General features: G+C 41.2%; 3 protein-coding genes across 3 annotated transcripts; 1 reads left to right on the forward strand and 2 right to left on the reverse strand.

The window, feature by feature from the left end:
- Positions 1–654: 654 nt before the first annotated feature.
- On the forward strand, positions 655–8,375 carry gnav1 (guanine nucleotide binding protein (G protein) alpha v1). The gene is made up of 4 exons (XM_015053725.1): positions 655–858; positions 1,089–1,160; positions 4,103–4,190; positions 7,259–8,375. Exons 1-4 carry the CDS (start codon positions 655–657, stop codon positions 7,447–7,449), a joined length of 555 nt encoding a protein of 184 aa, XP_014909211.1. The 3' UTR covers positions 7,450–8,375.
- Positions 8,323–9,801, reverse strand: LOC106960592 (neuropeptide B-like). Its single transcript, XM_015053750.1, has 2 exons — positions 9,315–9,801; positions 8,323–8,884 (listed from the first exon to the last, which is right to left on the reverse strand). The coding sequence occupies exons 1-2, from the start codon at positions 9,774–9,776 to the stop codon at positions 8,756–8,758; spliced, it is 591 nt and encodes a 196-aa protein (XP_014909236.1). The 5' UTR covers positions 9,777–9,801; the 3' UTR covers positions 8,323–8,755.
- Positions 9,621–17,211, reverse strand: sgsh (N-sulfoglucosamine sulfohydrolase (sulfamidase)). The gene is made up of 9 exons (XM_015053749.1): positions 17,027–17,211; positions 15,594–15,754; positions 15,391–15,496; positions 14,932–15,293; positions 14,320–14,401; positions 14,026–14,229; positions 12,468–12,634; positions 12,176–12,393; positions 9,621–11,109 (listed from the first exon to the last, which is right to left on the reverse strand). The coding sequence occupies exons 1-9, from the start codon at positions 17,106–17,108 to the stop codon at positions 10,926–10,928; spliced, it is 1,566 nt and encodes a 521-aa protein (XP_014909235.1). The 5' UTR covers positions 17,109–17,211; the 3' UTR covers positions 9,621–10,925.
- Positions 17,212–17,217: the final 6 nt, after the last annotated feature.

Here is a 17,217-nt window from a genome sequence, read left to right on the forward strand (position 1 = left end):
GCATAATTTAATAAAAGAGCAGGACATGGTGCTTCTGCTCCAGCGTATATTATTATCTCAGTTAGCTTACAAACATACACGGTATCGACGTTGAAACAGCAGTATGTTAGCAACGGCGCTAACAATGGAGCTAACAACGGAATTTAACATGCGGAGCGTAAAAAAAACCCTCAATCTTTCTGACAGTTAATAAACTAATTTGCAGCCTACAGGTGCGTTTATATATATATATTCATACCTGAAGAAGGGAGATATTTTAATAAAAGAGCCGGACACGGTGCTTCTGCTCCTGCGTATATTATTAATATCTAAGGAGGAAGTTCCGGTGCTCTTCAATATAGCTAGCGCAAGCGCTAGACTCCCCCTGCTGGTTGGATCTGACCATTACATCAGCTAGACATTAACATCTTCAGCCCCAAATGCTGGTAAAGCATTACAACCTCCTAACATCAAAAGAATAAATGTATCTCTGAAATAACCAAATTTCAATCCATCACATCTGCATGTGGGACCCAAGTGCTGCTGGAGCGCACTGCAGAGTGTAGACAGATATTAGTTGAATGCCAATCTAATCCGATACTCGTTTTTTGGCTGATATGGGACTGATTTCCGATATCAATATCGGATTGGGACAAACCTAATATAGATTCCTAAATGATTGTGCTTACAGAAACGAAAAGCTGCTCATCAGTCACCTCCGCATGTTGCATCTGCTCTGTCTGTTTCAGGATGTACGATGTTGGAGGTCAGAGAACCGAACGGAGGAAGTGGATCAGCTGCTTCGAGGACGTCCGAGCGGTCCTGTTTGTCGTGGCTCTTAGCGGATACGACATGACTCTGGTGGAAGACCCCTCAGTGGTACGAGGTTTCACACATCACTCAACTCAGACGACAACGCCACACAATCAGCAAAACAAAAAAACGAATCCATGTTTTGACTCATTTTGTTTAAATTCTCTTGGAACTTTAGAGTGTCTGACTAAACAAACATTTTGATTTGTGTGTTTTCTTCAGAGTATTAAAGTGGCTTGAATCTAATTTTATTTTATTTGAAGCGCTGTTTGATGTGTTTTGTCTTCTCCCTGCAGAACCGCCTCCAGGAGAGCATGAAACTTTTCTCCTCCATCTGCAACAACGTCTTCTTCCGCAGCACCTCCATGGTAAGCCGTTCATCACTTCCTCCGCCTCAGCAGAACCAAACCTGAGCTGTGGTGGAGAACGACAGCAAAAGGTTTTAATCTGTTTTTAACAGACGCTGCTGGTGGAGCCTGGAGCTCCATAACAAAAGAGATATTGCTCAATATTTATTCACCATAGTCATGCTTTTTCATTAGCATCTTTGTGTTTCTGGATGGGAAAGAGAAATCATTTTAAACCGACAGTATCATGTCTGTTTTACTTTGCGAACTCCTTCAGTCATACTGTAGCTGTGGGAAAAGGACAGTATACTCAATTTTAATTCTAAAATGATTGAAATCCAGCCTCACGTTTACAAAGACACACACCTGAATCTGCCTTCCCAGGATGAGCAGCAGGTAGACGCTGCTGTGAAGGTCCTTGAGTCATAAAAGTCCTGCTTCGGATGTGTGTGTGTCAAGTAAACCTGTTGCAATAATCAATTATTAATCGCATGATCGTTTTAGATTTGTAAAATATCTTCCACTAGTGTTGAGTGTTCTGTAATAAAATAAAGTTTGTTGGTCTTTGAGAAGCTGAACGTGTGTAATTAAGGCTCAAAACAATATTATCGTTTATCACAATAATTTATAAGACAATTTATCGTCCAGGAAAATTTATTATTGCTGTATAATCTGTTATTGCTAATGTTAAAACAATTTGAAATGACATCAGAAATGACCTAATGAAGCAACTGTTTGCTGGAAATGTTATAAGACGCCTTCCAAACAAATTCAAGTCCATCAGTCTACACTGAGTTAAATTACTCACAAGTACAAGAATATTCAAGGTTGTTGCAAATCCTAGCAGATTCACCAAACAATTAGATCAGATTAGATCTGAGGCTTCGATACACAGGCTGGCACAGCTGTACTTTACCTTTAAATCCTGGCATGCTGCTGCCAAGTCAATAAAAATTCAGACTTTGTTTCCTCCTTCACACCTGATGCTGAAACTGATGGTAGAGATGCAGAAACATTCCTGGATATTCAGAGAAATCCTGCAGTTTGTGAATGTACATCTCAGTACAGATGTGAATAACATGGCAGTATCACTGTGATGAGATGGCAAAGAAAACCTTAGAGAAAACATTTTAAAATGAGCTTTATCAAATTTGACACAATTTAGGGATTTTTTTTTTTTACTTTCCTGACCAGCTGAGAAAGGGGATGTAGTTTGGTTTTATTAGAGTTTATGACAGTCATAGGTTTGGATCGTGGGTGAGAGCTGGAGTACCAGGAGGAAATCCACCAAGGATGGAAATTGTCAATTAATAAATTAATCTTATTAACTAACAATTAATCAATAAGTGTCCGTTCTCCGTTATGCAGCTTGGCTGAATGAGCGCTACTAAGGTTACTTAAGGAGTCGACTGTTTTTATTTCAAAACAGAACTACATAAAGTTCATTTTGCATCCTATAACGGACTTTGTTTGGACCATTTCTCTTTCCCGTTCTGGGATGTCTGCACCGTCTTTGTTTCTGTATTAACTGGCTCTGTTTTACGATGACCAGTGGCTCCCTCTGCTGGATGGTGGCCAAACTACCGCGCTAAAAAGAAGGTTTAAGCGGATGTTATTAGTTAATTGATCTGAACCAGTGTTGATCTTGTAAAACATTTATTGAAAATTGTTCATTTGTTTGTATCCCTAAAATCCACACATATGTACAGGCAAAACAACAAACAAACTATGTATTTCATTTTGCTGTCAGATTCATTCACAATAGACCCAGCATTAGCAGAACTCAGAGGTCCTGAGTTTAACTCATGTCGACTCAGATCCAATCTGACGAGTCAAGACAGCATCCAGGGCCAACAGGATCCAGATGAACTAAACTTCCACAAGTTCTTCTTGAACAGACGGACAGAAAAATGCTGTTTGATAAACGCTGCTTCCTCACCACTAATTGAAAAGCTTGTTGTATTTAAGCTCGTCTTTGTCAAGGTGACATTTCCCCCCTCTCTTCCAGCTTCCTGTGTGTAATAACATTAAAACTTCACAGCACTGAGCTCACAGACTTAAGTTAAATTTAAAGACTTAGTTCAACTACTGAGAACGCTCCTGTGTTTTCCGGCAACATTTCACCGCTAACACGGTTTTTATTAGTTCAGGTTAATCTGTGTGGAAACAAAGACATATTCAAAGTTCAAAAATAAAACTTCACTGTCCTGATTACTTTCTAATCACATCACAGGCACATAGTTTTACACATTTCCTCCTGCAGAAAACACCAACTAAGTTTTTTTTTTTATCTTTTTTTTTTTTTTAGTCATACAAACTTATTTAAAGCTTCATTACAGCCGAATGGGCAATTAAAATGCCTGCGTGTGACGTGTTTATGTGCCGGCTTTGTGTGTGGGGCTGCACATTACGGCGGCTAACAGGCTCATTAAATAAAACTGTTTAATGATACGTGTTTTTTTTATGTGGCAGGATAATTTGTAACCTCCACCTCAATTAAGTCGTCACTGTGGCTGGTCAGTGATAATTACACACCTAGGTGTTGCTCCGCATCCTGTTTATTGAAAATCTGCTCTACCTTATCGCTCCTTTATTATTATCCGGGGGCTTTTTTCCGCTCTTGTTTGACTTTGTGATCAGACATGCGGGGGAAAAGGTAGAACAAAGTCACAGTTTTAATTAGTTGGGTACAAAGCCTTAAGTACCAGGACGGTGTTTTCCTGAGACGACGGGCAGAGATGCTGATTTACGGACGTGGTCTCCGATCCGCTGGCTGGTCGCGTTCACATGATGCATGAGAGTCATGTGCCGCTATTACCTAATATCAATACAGCTATTGATTTTTGGGTGAATCTTTCTAAGTGACAGTAAATCTGCCTGCTATTCCAGATGGTATTCTGCAAATCAACGTTTTCTCAGTTCCTGCGCTTCCAGCCGACTTTCTCTGTTTGTTGTTGTTGCAGATTTTATTCATGAACAAGATAGACCTTTTCCAAGACAAGATCTTGCACACAGGACGGCATCTGCGGTTATATCTGCCACAGTTTAAAGGTAGGACGGATCCCTATGCATACATGTGAACAGCACAATGTTTGACCAAAAATAGATGTTTCTAATGTCACTGACCTCTATGACCTCAGAGACGTGTATCATTGAAAAAGCAGCATAAAGGTTTTTCATGGACCTGTTACCAGAAAAACCTGATCAAAACTTATTAAGAATCATTTTCCTGTTGGAAAACCCAGCTGGATCAAAGTCTCAACCATCCGGCCTGTAGCGGCGATTGTCTGTCAAACCAAACATCCTATGAAAGTTCAATCAATGAGCCACTTCTGCCGCACTGGGAGGAAGTTTGGTACACAGGCAAAATAAATCCAATGTCCAAAACTTGAAGGTTGCAAGCAAATAACCAAATCAAACTTTTCATTGTTTCCTGCTTCTTCTCCTGCTCTGGTAAGAAAACCACAGGCCCCAAACCCAGTGCATACTGGTCCTATACCAGTCCCTATACTTATAGAAAACAGACCCGCAGTTCTTTCTGTCCTACTTAGAGAAACAAATTTAAAAAATGAAATAAAATCAATAATTATTAACCTACAAGTAAACTCTGAAAATAATACAAAATATAAAGTAAACTAAGAATAAACTAACAAAATTCAAATTGATTAAAAAAAAAAGAATAAATATCTTAAAGACGACCTTCAGACGAAAGGAAACTGGTCAGGAAGTTTAAACTTTGGTTTAGAACTTGGAGTCAGTATGTTGGTAATATAAACAAAACTTCTCCAGCCTCAATCTAGACAACAAGCTCAACGTTGAGAGTGAAATTAGAGACTGACGTTATTAAAGAAATGCCTTTTGGGAAATTTAGTTTGTGTTGTGTTCACTGTAAATGTGTATTTTGATTAAAGCTCACTCTAAGGTACCCAGAAATTAATATTCGAATGTCTGATGTTGTGTTTATTAAATATTTATGAGAAGGAAATGCAGCCTGTACCTTCAGCAGATCTTTATTAGCTCTAAATGCACTAATTTGCTACTACAAAACAATTTAAAAAATCTACATGATATATTAATGGTGTCTCAGAAATGTATAATATTAACAAACAGACATGCATGAGTGATATTTGATACTTTATTTTGCACTGATGTGTAAATATCCAGACCCTTCCTTTAACCTTGACTTTTACCCATCATCTCATTTCTCTAGAGGCTTTTGAGTAAACCTTTCATATTCCCATCATGCAGTCTGATTAGCTCCTTATCTAAGATTTGACCAGTAACTCTCTGATTCTGTTTCTCCATTACAGACATGCTCAGCCGTGCATCCGTCTGCCTTTCCTGCTCATGTTTTATGCAATAAATAAATAAGAAAAAAATGCTTCTTGTTCCACCTCAGTAGTTTACTCAGACACGTCGGTCCTTAAAACTCCATAAAGCGATGCATAAACCCAAAGCCGGTTTGGCAGCTTATTAAGCACAGAGACGGGGCTGATGATAAGCTCTCAGTGGCCCCACATGCTGTTATTTCTGGAGGTTTTGTATATCTGCTCGGTGTCGTGCCGCCCGTGTCTCAGCGGGCTCAACGGGAGCCGTGTCCTCTCTGCTCTCATGCAAATGTCAATAAAAATGCTAACGCGGCTCGGATTGGGGTCAGCCAGCAGAGCGACCTGAGCGCCGATACGATGAGTCCGAGTTCTGGCTCAGGTTCGCAGCTGCGGCGAATTAATCGTTCTTCTAAGCCGTTTCAGTTCATCCGCGGTGAAGAGACAACATCAGCACTGCAAAGTGACCTCGCTCTGGTTTTAAAAGAACCAGTTTGAAGACGAAGATTTTAATTTGAAACTTGAAGTTCATTGTAGATCGCCACATTGACCCAACATCTTTATTTTTAAGATGTTGCTGCTGAAGGAGTAAAGTCTTTCCCAACTTTCTTCCTTCTTTGTCCAGCTGCTTCTCCTGATTCTGATTACAACTTCCCTCTCCTCAAATAAAACTGTCTGATGAAGATGCACAGAATATGTTTGCGTGAATCAAGTCTGAATTTGTTTACGTCCTGAGCAGCACATAGATCAATTTTGGTCAGTTCCAGCATTTATAGATTTTACATCTTTACTAAGACAAAGTTTGAATACCCTAAAAAAGTGATTTTCATGTTTTATTGGCAAATCGCACAGCTGCTATGTAATATTAAGAAGTCTGGAAAAATATGAATTTGAGTTATTATTGTTGTTATTGTTGCCTAACAGATAAAATGTGCATTTCTGTAAAGAAGGAAGCTTTTTGCATAAAGTGTTGACATTGTCCTTTAGCGTACATTCATGCAAAAATGTAAAAAAAAAAAAAAAACTGGCAAAAATGAGTCTGATGCAGACACCAAGACAAACCACTAGATGTGTTTTTTATACCGTGGATCACAAACTGATCCACGGTAAAAACAGGGGATAATTAACACACTTAAACAATGTGAAAGAGTTTTTATGAGAAATTAAAGTTCTTCATAAAAGTTCTGAAATAGTCCTTTAACATGCAGCTGACTCACATGCAGTGGTGTTTTTTTTTTTTTTTTGTTGGTTCATGATTTGTGATTTTAAAAAAAAACAGGTAAATGTTCTGTGTTTTCATGTCAACAATCTGATGGCAAAAAAATTAGTCTGGAAAAGTATTGGCATTTTTAGATGTAAAATCTGTTTGAAAACAGTAATTAGTGAAATTAGTTAACTGAACTGTAACTTGGCTCAAAGTTTGTCAAAATGCAGCTGAGAAGGAAACATTGTCGTTCTTCTTTCACACGTTCTCTGATGAATTTCTAAACACTTTGAGTTTTTTCTTGCCCATTAGAAACAGCTGCACCAATAAAATCCTGTAGCCAATGGAAACTTTGTTAAAGAGCATCCACCCATTAAGGCTCCAGTCAGGACTTTAATTAACCCGTCGCTTTCTCTGTGCAGGGGGTCATAGTTCATTTGCGTTCCATGCATAGATTGTCAAACCTCTCAAGCCACACGGGTTCTAGAGGACGGATTTACGGCTGTACCGGAGAGGCAAACCATGACAATGAACTGTTATTGTTGTTATTAATGAGAGAGAAGTGACCTAACTGTTGCTCAACCCTCCAGGCGCGGACTGTGACGTCGATTCGGCCGCACGCTTCATCCTCGCCACCTTCGTCTCGCTCAACAACAGCCCCAAGAAGCTCATCTACCACCACTTCACCACGGCAACCGACACCTCCAACATCCAGGTCGTCTTTCAGGTGGTTATGGAGACGATCATTAAGGAGAACCTGGAGGCTGTGTCGCTCCTGTAGCCACCGGCGGCGGCGCCTCAGTGAAGTTTCATTTAAAAAAGACTGAAATGAACCAAAACAAAGTTTGTCCTCTATGAATATTTAACTTCCTACAACTGCAAAAACCAAGCTCTGAAGCTTTTTGCTTCCAAAACACCCCGGGCTTTCCTTTTTGCATTTGTGACTGAAGCACAACAGAGAGGCGCGGTGAGGATTTACTGTTTGTCCGCTTCCTTCCTCCTCGCAGGATTCACCCATGCATACCGTCGTGTTTCCCCCCTCCCCCCCTTCATCCATCACCTTGTCTCTGCGCCGTGCGTCACAGCCTCCTAATGAGGCGCTCATGGTCGTGTAACTACTCACGGGTTTGTGTTCGCCCGAGATCCCAGACCCAGCAGGGCATCTTATAATCTGTGCCATTAACTGTCCCACTGACTTAATACCAGCCACCAGTGATGCGGCGGCGGAGCTTATTACAAGCAAAACGTGTACATTAAAAACACCCCAGAGGTCGTCTGACTTGGGTTTTAATTTCCTTTCTTCCCACCTGTGACACATCGGCTCTTAAACTCTGATTTACAAAACACTGCCTCCTGCGTGTGTGAGCTGTGGCGTTATCTGTTCCGGAGTTTGTTTCTGAAGGTTCCCCTGAGCGACCGGCGGTGCCGACTTCAGTAATAAACAATATTTGTCCATGACTGACGGAGCCTTTCACTGAAACTAAAAAAAACATCCCAAAGTGCTTTTATATGATGAAGCGGTGATGTGTGTGTGTGTGTGTGTGTGTGTGTTGTTTTAATCTGAAATGTGAATAAATGTGACTCTGTCCTCTTTGACAGACACGAAAACAAACCTTTCAAGGTTGTGAAGCAAATTCAGACAACAGCAGGTTGATATTGTTTGTTTGTTCATTTTAATAGATAAATAAATAAAAGTAATTTACAGGAGTTCTGGAAAACTGCAGATAAACCTCTGGAGATTTTTGAACATTTATGCAAAGGGGTTGGAATGAAAATGGCTTTATCTGACGGTCTGGTATTGGGTTTTTTTTCCCCCCTGTTTACATTTTTTTTCTTTGCAACCAAAAGCAAAACGAACATTTTTTTTAAGCATTTTTCTTTAAATAAGAGAAAACATTCAAAGTCTGCAACGGTCCGTCATCATCATAGCAAAAATCTCCGTCCATCCCTCATCTCTGTTTAGATTTTTTTTTCCTGCTTTTCCAGAAAAGATCTCTAGTTTTTCTCTCTCTTTCTATCTGTTTTCTTTCTTTCTTTCTTTCTTTCTTTCTTTTTTTTGGAGGACGATGAGGAGGATTCACGCAGACTCATGCGGACAGGCAGTCCAAGGAGTCCAGGGTGAGGAAGACGTCTGCCTTGCACTGGAAGGTTCCTGTCCCGTCCTGCAGCAGCTCGCAGCTCTTCAGGTTCGGAGAGATGTCCTTCAGGCAGATGGCCTGGAGTTTGGAGAGAAATCAAAGTTGAAATGAAACACGGTGTTGTCTTACAATGTCACTGCTGAAAGAAAACTCGTAGAAATATCAGAATCAAATTCAATTATGTATGTTTGTATATGTAAATCAGTGTTTGTGTGTGTTCACTGATAGGATTCAGCCCAAATATTTCTAACTAGCAGAACAGCTGTTTGTTTTGCGCTTTAATCTGCGCCTTTGCGCATAACGCATAAGTTTTGTTTTTTTTTTTGCAAGCCACACATGTATACATAGCGCCATGTACTCTATATCGGAGTTCCCTTTGCATTTCAAAGAACGTTTCACTTTTCATGCCATCTTTAGCAAAACAGCAACTCTTGAGCGAAAAGCACGATTTTACGCGCGCAACCACTCTGAGCAGAAATGAACTTTCTGCTCTCTGAGGAGAGCCTACCATGTTCTTCAGGACGGAGATTTGCTTGTTGGTCTCTTGGATCAAGTTGTTTCCCGCCGCCTCCCCGCTGTCCATCACCGTCTCCTCGGACTCGGCTCTCCGGACGGTCGGAGACCTCCTGATGCCGGACAGCAGCCCGGAGGCGCGGCCCACAGAGTAGTAGTTGGGTCCGGTCACCTGCTTGTACCAGGCTTCGACGGACTGGCAGGAGATGAGCAGAGACACTCCGACGCACACCACGGCGAACCTGACGGACTTCTTCATCTCCAGGACGGTTTTGGCACTTTTTTGGAGGTTAGGGGGTTGATTTTTTTTTTTTTTTTTAAATTTTACGCACAAGAAAATAGCGCTTCTACAGGTCTGCTCCTTCGTCTGCGGACACTTTGTTTTTGCTGGAATCTTGGAAAAGTTTCTGTTTCTTATATAGGGAGGCTGGGTGAGGTTTATCGTGACACAGGACATTCGTCAAATCAGAGCCAAGGTGGGCGGATGATGATGATCCGTCTGTAGAAAATGGGGGGTGTAGAGGGGAACGACGCTAATTGATCCGTTTCTGATGGGCTGCTGGAGCCACGCCATCACGATGCGTGTCTGTGTGTGAGGTATGAGGACGTCACTCCTTCTGACGTTTTAAGGGGTCAAAATGAATCTGTCGTCCTTGAAAGAAATGTGAGGCAAGAGGTCACAGCTTAAGAGGAAGGTGTGGGTTTCATGTGCGAAAGTGGACAAATTATTACTGAAAATACCTGCAGATGAATCTATAGCTGATCACGACGCAGCGCCTGAGTCCGTCTACGTCAGTTTTATGAAGTTTTATGGATTTTGTCCCGCAACAAACACAAACTGTAATTTTTTGTTGTTTTTTATCGGGGTTTTATTTGTCAGGCCAGGAAGGAAATGTGCAGTCTGCACATATTTTTAAATTTTCTTTACATACACAAAAATGTGAAAAGTGTGGCGTGTATTTATATTCAACCCCTTAAGTGGAGCCACATCGCTGTACTTTTATAGTTCCAAATTTCTCTCTTTTTTTATTTTAGTTTTTTTGGTTTATTATTTGTAAAGAAAGAAACAAATGCAAACTGTGCATCTTTTCCCTTCCACTTGACAATTTTATACTGTGTCCATCACATAAAATCCTCTGTGATTATGTGACAAAGCGTGAGCAAAGCATGTGAGTATATGTTTGAAAGGCTCTATATGGGTTTGATGTGGAGCTCTCAGGGGAAACGTTATAATCAATAAAAAACATTTTTAGGACACAGGCTGAGTCCTCCGACAAGCGCCATGAACTCCTCTGAATGGTGTAATTAGCAGATCAGTCTTAGTCAGCCAGACTGAATAATTAAACAAACAAACAGTTAAACTGTAATTATGTTGGGTTTCTATGAGAACGCGTCATGAGACTTCTGATGATGGAAGGTTGGTCTTAGTGGGAGACAAAAACAAATGTTGAAGGAGACAGAAAAACTGAAACGATGTAAAGAATTAACTCGAGTTTTATTTCTTATTTACAGCTTATTCTATTACAAAAAAACAGAAAACCAAATGAACGAAGTTATTTGAAAATATCACGTCAGCGAAGATGGAAGAAAATACCATCAGAGCAAGTCAGAGGCCGTTGTAGAGGGGTCTGCAGTGAGGCTCCAGCTTCTCCTCCAGGACGTAGTCCGGCCCGCAGACCCAGGGGTCTCCCGTCGCCCACTGCCATTTCTGCAGGAGCTGCCTCAGGTTGTCCAGCACGCCGCTGTAGGACGGGTCCGACGCCAGGTTCTTGGCTTCCTGAGGGTCGGTCCTGGGTTTGTTCACAACAAAACACTATCAGGTTCCTCTGCTTGAGGAGTATAAACCCTGAGTCAGTCTGAGTGTATGAAACATTAAACGAACTATGTTTAAAAATGCGAATAATACGCCGTTCGCTTCGTCTGCAACTGGTCCAGAACTCAGCTGATAGGTTTTTAACTGGTACCAGTAAAACAGCCAGCATTACCAGTTCATTACTGGTTCCCTCTTAAAATGTACAGGCACATCTGAATAGTTTTAAATATCAAAAAGTCAAATCTGTATAGATTACTTACACACTGACACATATATTTTTGTGAAATGATTATTCCTATTTATTTTGATTATTAAGGCTAAGAGCAAAATACTTTCTCCACTATATACACACATATATATGTATATGTATGTGTGTGTGTGTGTGTGATCTACCCGTCTGGTTGTAATCCAATTATATAAACATACTGACATTTTTCCTCTTATTATGCTACATAACAGCTGAGAACAGGGAGGGGGACTGAAACTAATGATCACTTACAATATTAATTTATCTGTCATCATTTCTGAAGCAACAGTTTGTCACCTAAATGAAGAAGAATGACCATCACTTCTACACAAGGCCTAAGACGGCATCTTCGAAAGACTAACAAGCAAAAACGATGGATGACTGAATACTTAGCGGCTTAGTTTATGGGCGTCTGATGCTCAACGTTATGTTTTAGTGTGTTTAGGGGGACAAGAACAACTTCTGCTTTATTTACCTCAAAATCACTGGAGAAGAGAAACTGCTTAATGCATAAATTAACTTTAACTTTTATGAAAAAGAGGAGCGTTTTCTCTTATTAAAGCTGCACAGAATTTGAACAAATTATATTTTCCTTATGCTGCAATTTCAGGAAATGTGGGCCTGGTTGATTTTTTTAATTAATTTCAATGTTCAGATTTGGGGTTTTTTCCCTTAAAGATTAAAAATCTTGATTTAGTTTTACTCTTTTTCTTTTTTATTTTTGGTTAAGTTGTGTTGAACAAATTTCTCCCATATGCGTCAGTTTTCAACCTGAACCCTGACCCTGGACTCAGACCTGGTGTCGAACAGCTCCCAGCGCTCCCTGTAGTAATACTGGTCCAGACTCTTGAACCAGTGAGTCGGCCGCTGCAGCCTGGTCCGGTTCAGCAGGTCCTGGAAGGTCGGGGACACGTACAGGTCCTGGTCGATGGGGAAGGGCATGCGGTAGTGCATGTTGTGAAGAAGGTGGTACGCCCCCTGGTGGACGGAGCGGATCGGGTAGTACATGGTCACCTGAAATCAGAGCGCATTTCGTCAGGGCCTGGAGTTTTGAGTTCCTCCTGACTGAGCGACGGTGAGGTCTCGACCTCGTGCAGCGACTGGCTGGAGTACACCGTGTTCCAGCTGCTGGGGTCGGAGGTCAAAGCGGGCAGCAAGGAGCGGCCGGTGAGGAGGACCTGCAAGGACGGACTCTCGGGGAGGATGTAGGATGGATAGGGGATAGAAAACCAGTCCAGGACGGTGGGAGTGATGTCTACAGAAACACAGAAAGAAACAGGAGGGTGACAAATATGGAAGATAAATTTAAACTGTGACCTGCTATCACTGAACATTAAATCAGCTCATAAATGGATCAAATTAAGAAGTAGCTCATCGTTTTGCATGATTATCGAGTAAATGACACAGAACTAACAAAATCTTCATAGTAAGAGTCTGATGCAAACACTCGTCCACAGAGCTTGATCAAAATGCTGCAAATACACCGATCAATATAAATGATCGATTTCACCAGCAACGCATAAAAAGCTTTTTCCTTGTCGGCACCGATCTGCAACAGTGTTTTATTTATTTATTTTTTTATATTCTGTTTAACAAAATCTGTGCATTCTGCTAAATTATTGTTATTGCTGTTCTCTGTTAGTCTACATTTTCTTTTACATAATTTGCGCTGACTGATAAAAATGATCTGATCTTGTGAAATATTAACAGTGTGTATTTTAAAGAATATAAACGTTTCTTCATTAGCAATATTGACATTCAGTTCATGTCATCTTAGCAGCTGAGCAGCTTCTGTTGTGTTCCCGTGTCTCCCTCTAGTGGCAGCAGAAACACATTGACCGGAAAAACTGACACTAAAAATACATATTCACTGTTAAAACCCTTGAGGGGTTCTCTGAAAGCTGGAAGTGCGTGTTGTCCTGCTAATGTTCTCTCTGGTCAGGTTATTGTCAAACCAGATGGCCTGACGCCTGTTGAGGCCAAAAAGTGACGTTTTTACAGATCGTCAGGCCACACGGGCCTAAATGAGCTCAAAGAAAGTGACAGCACTTTTGCACGGAGTTGATACTGAGACTCAACTTGTATCTATGTCTTGTGATTTGGGTGACAAAACTTCTCCGATTGACGATTTGTACCTGAGAGCGGTGGATCCCAAAGCTGGGACCATGTTTGTGATGACAGGACAGAAATGGATGCTTCCTGGCATTTCTCTTCAAACAGCTAGACTGGACACAGTGGCTAGATAAGGCTGGGTCCTAATCCGCTCAGATTGTCACAATTTCCACTATTTGAAACATTTCAATTAGTCCTGAGACTGTGGCTCCAGGCAGCTTCAGGTAAGCAGATGTTTTTTGTTCCCTATCGAAGATCAACATTTACATCCGTCTTACTCTAGACTCATCTTCTCTTGTCCATCCAGTTTTGAGGAGTGGCTAAAGGAAATAGTCCTGTCTAAAAAATAGGTATTACATATTCTGATCAGCTTTAAACTGTCATGTTTAAATTTCTAAAAATGCTTTACTTACAATCTTGCCATAACTGTACACTGTTTCCCGTTATATAACTGCATCCTCCTAATTATAAGTACCCAGAGAGGATTGGAGGTGAGTGATCCGCTGTTGGGTGGAGGATGTGGCCGTCTCTCACCCAGCAGACTGACGAAGGCCTGGCTGGTGTTGCCCCACCGCTCCCTGTGCTCTGGGGAGGAAACCAACATGGGTTCAGCGGTTCCAGACCGATACAGGTTGGTTCTGCCATTGGGGAAAGGGATCCCGTTGTCAGAGCTGTAGATGATCAGAGTGTCGTTGTCGTAACCGGCATCCCGCAGCTCCTGAAGAACCAACCCGATACCTGCAGAGGGACTTTGTGGGTTAGTCTGCCTCATCCTTTTGTTGTTGTTGTTTTGTTTTTTTTTTGCGCTTGTGAAGGTGCTGAACAGACCCTGATCCAGCCGGCTGACTGTGGTGTACTGTGCGGCCAGGTCGGCCCGAGCAGCCGGTGTGTCGGGTACGAAGGGAGGAACCTGAAGACGTTCAGAGTTAGAAACACGGCGCTCTGGATTTAGTTCCTCAAAACGACTTGAATCCATTTTATGAATCCATTGAAAACCTTACATCACTGACTAGGGCTGGGCAATAAACCAGTAACAACATATATAGAAATAGACACCTAATCAATATCAATACAAAACACATCTGATAGAATATTCAATAATTTGACTGCACTTCAGAACCGCACAGCATTCTGGGGGATGTAGGCAGAGGAAAGATTTCACCTGCCAAAGCAAGGCAGGTGACATCAACTAACTCACTCTTTGGTTACCTAGCAACAACCTGCTGAGCAGAAGCTTAAACATAAAAAACAGTCTGTGGAGTGAAAGAGGAAAATTAGGACAACAGCTTGAGAGGAAACTGTGGATGAAACAGAAAGGTCACGTCACCAGTCTGCCATTATTTCAGATATTTAAAACAAAAATCTAATCAGCAATTATCGATATCGACTGATATGACAACCTTTTATCATGATACATTTTGCAACAGCGTTGCCACTCACCTTAACTTGCTCTGGTGTGTAGTACACTGGCTTCCAGTCGGGAATTAAACCCATTCCCGGTTCTCCGTTCCCAAACTTCTCACAGAAAGCCCCATACTGGGGCTGCGAATGGCCACATCGGTGGGTGTCATGGAAGGCCACGTAAAGAAAAAACGGCCTCTCCTCCTCCTCCTCTGCGTTCACGCCTCTTACTCGCCTTCGCTCGGCTGCTTCCTCCTTGTGAGTCTGGAAGAACTTGCGGACCAGGAGTTTGATCCGGGTGATGTTCCTGCCCACTTGGAGGACGGAGCTGTTTTCCTCCGTGTAGGCGAAGTCAAAGGGGTAAACAGATCCAGGACCGACGTGCTTCTTCCCGATTATACCTGCGGGAATTGACAGGGAAAAAAAAAAAAAAAAAGAGATCAAAGGAAGGCAACACAGAGTGAAGAAACGTGATAAGATGTCCGTTTTTAAATGAACCTGTGTGTACGTCGGCCTGGCTGAGGAGCAGCGGTAGACTCTGTACTCCGTCGAATGAGTTGAAGTGATGAACTCCCTGATGGAGGCCATACATGCCGTTCTGATGCTGAAAACACAGGACTAACCTCAGTGACATCAAAAAGGAGGGACTGGCAGGTACAGGGAGGGGTGTGTGGTTGTGTGTGTGTGTGTGTGTGTGTTACCTGCGGCAGACCCGTGAGGATGGCGGAGCGGCTCGGGGAGCAGCTGCTGACGGATGTGAAGGCGTTCCTGAACACAACGCTGCGTTGGGCCAGAGAGCGCAGGTGGGGCGTGTGGACCACAGAGTTATTATAGACGTCTGTTTCAAAACCTGCATCATCAGCTGGGGAGGAAAAGAAAAAGAAATTCATCTTAACTTTATTGTTACCTGAAATGGGGTCTGGCCATAGTTTAACAACTTCGTAGTTGTCCACAAAACAGTCGATGACCTCCTCCACATGGAGGATAAGCCACAAAAGATCACAGCAAAAAAGCCGGCTGCTCACAGAGTGCTTCAGCCAAAAAGTTGAGTGGAAGGAAAAAGAGTGGCAGAAAAAAAAGGTGCAAAAGCAACAGAGATGACAGCAGCAAAGCTGATGTAGAAAATTGGAGAGATTTTCATATTGTGTGGACTGTCAATGGTTTAAGATAGATGACATCAAGGTCACATGCTAAAGGTGTCACAATTATCATGTCAAGACAGGATACTGTTCACATGGATGTTGAAAAGGCTAACATTACTGTATGAATCATTTTTTTAACTGAATTTTGGTCTCATTACTGTTGGATATAAATGGAATATTAACTTCTGAATTGGATCACCAATCAACATTTCCTATCTTGTAATGAAATGAGATGCACCCATATTTATCCTATTTGATCAGTATTTTGTATTAATAAAGATAACTTTTAACAAATATAAACCAGCCTAGCTGCTAGGAAGAACATAGAAACGTAAAATAAATGACAGATGATGACACAAGACTGTTGCATAGCTCTCTGCACATAGAGATTTGTCAAACCAAACATCTAACATTCACAAATCAATAAGTTGCTGCTGACTGTGGTGATATTTTTGCACGCAAGCAAGCAAATAAAGTCCAATGTCCAAAATCTGAAAGTTACGTTTTAGTGATTAGTTATCCAGTTTGGCAAACAATGCACAAAAATCCTCTTTTTTACTTTCCTGCTGCTTCTAATATGGTGAAAAAACAAAACAAAACTTTAAACAGTGGTTCACCGCAGTGCATGCTGGTCTTATACCAGTCCCTTTTACAGAAATTGCACTTCCTGGCTGACTTACAAAGGCAAAGAGCAAACAAAAAAAATATTATGAACTAAAAAAAACAACCAAATAAAAAACAAACAAAAAAAAACTAAAACTTGTAAATAATCAACAACAACAAATATAAAGAATAAAAAAAAACGAAGATATCCAAGAACAGATTTTAACAAAACTCAAAATAATACAAATAAAGAACAAGTAGCTGGAACAGATACTGGTGTAGCTAATGAAATAAAGAAAGACTGGTACAAACATACAATGAAATGATACCTTAACAGTTTAATTTCCAAAAAGTTTAATTTTTATCCAACATATTAAATAGTTACGCACCAATAATTAGAAGGACATTTCTTCTCTTTGACTCCGACACGCGACAAGAGGCTACAAGCACAAACAGCAACTGGATCCGCATAATGAGGGTTTAAATATCTGCTGAAAACCTGAGAAACAAATCAGATCCGCAGCTCTTTAAACGTTATGATATGCGGAGACAACCAAAAGCCGCCATTCTTTAAACTTCC

Source organism: Poecilia latipinna, unplaced genomic scaffold (assembly GCF_001443285.1).
Source record: "Poecilia latipinna isolate Pla-1442-1.1 unplaced genomic scaffold, P_latipinna-1.0 Scaffold1200, whole genome shotgun sequence".
Taxonomy (NCBI): domain Eukaryota; kingdom Metazoa; phylum Chordata; class Actinopteri; order Cyprinodontiformes; family Poeciliidae; genus Poecilia; species Poecilia latipinna.